The sequence below is a fragment of the Perkinsus marinus genome (genome assembly GCF_000006405.1).
Source record: "Perkinsus marinus ATCC 50983 genomic scaffold scf_1104296974538, whole genome shotgun sequence".
NCBI classification, from domain to species: domain Eukaryota; phylum Perkinsozoa; order Perkinsida; family Perkinsidae; genus Perkinsus; species Perkinsus marinus.
The window spans coordinates 672-1,603 of record NW_003201099.1 but is presented as its reverse complement, the minus strand read 5'-3'; the positions used below and the strand labels follow the sequence as shown (position 1 = coordinate 1,603).

At 49.6% G+C, this 932-nt stretch overlaps 1 protein-coding gene across 1 annotated transcript; it reads right to left on the bottom strand.

The window, feature by feature from the left end:
- Window positions 1-57: 57 nt before the first annotated feature.
- Window positions 58-648, bottom strand: Pmar_PMAR025210 (subtilisin, putative; the record flags this gene model as incomplete). The annotated part of the gene is made up of 1 exon (XM_002765827.1): window positions 58-648. A coding segment is annotated over one exon (591 nt), but the record flags the coding sequence as incomplete, so codon positions are not given.
- Between the last annotated feature and the right edge of the window lie 284 nt (window positions 649-932).

The following is a 932-nucleotide window of genomic DNA, read 5'->3' as shown; positions in this document are numbered from 1 at the left end:
ACAAGGGAAATATGGGGTTATGTCCAGATCCAGGTGGCGATTCCCTGCCGCAACAACAACGAGCATGCCAGCTGCAGTTGCTTCCAAAATCTTGTCTGTAACGGCTCGAGAACTTGATTCGGCGGTTCCGTCCGTCATGAGAATAACCTTCACATCATCTTTCTTTTCATTGATCAGGTAGGTGAAAGCATCCGTCAATGTGCCAAAAGTCGAAGTTGCACCCGTGACTATGGGCAGTATGCGCACCCTGTCCAGAATACCCGCCATACCGATCTTGTTATTCCTGATAGCACCAACGATGCCAGCCATGGTGGTTCCATGCCCTCCTCGAGGACTGGTATCATCATTCTTATCAACCACGTTGTAGCCCTGGATGACGGTACCCTTCAAGTCAGGGTGAGTGGCCTCGATTCCGTTGTCAATAACTGCGATGGTCACAGGTGTTCTCTTGGGAGTAGAGTCCAGGATACCCCAAGCCTCCGGTATAGAGATGGCCTCAAGATAAGCCTTCTGCTTGTGATAGAGCTTGTCGTTAGGATCACCGTTCACAGGACCGAGCCCACGGAAAGACCCATTTCGGCCCACTTCTGCTTCAACGTAGAGAAGGTTGCACGAGACGAACCAGAATGATGTTAGGAGGAGCTTCATTGAAAGCCACTAGGATGAGCGAGTCGTTGTGTTTCGGCGTGCCGAAGTGTACGCATGAACTACCTCCTCTGAGTCACGTGAGAAATTTTTCGCGTGCGACACAAACTTTTTTTACTGGGGCACGATTTTTTTCGGGCGGGCACTAGCAAAGGACTCTGATAATCCGTTTCTCTGATTTTGGACTCACTCAGGCTCAACTCGGGCTATCATCCGTCGCACAAATGCACGAATCTCGCTCTCGCATTATTCGTTGCAAGTATAAATGGACAATAAAACTCTTCCAA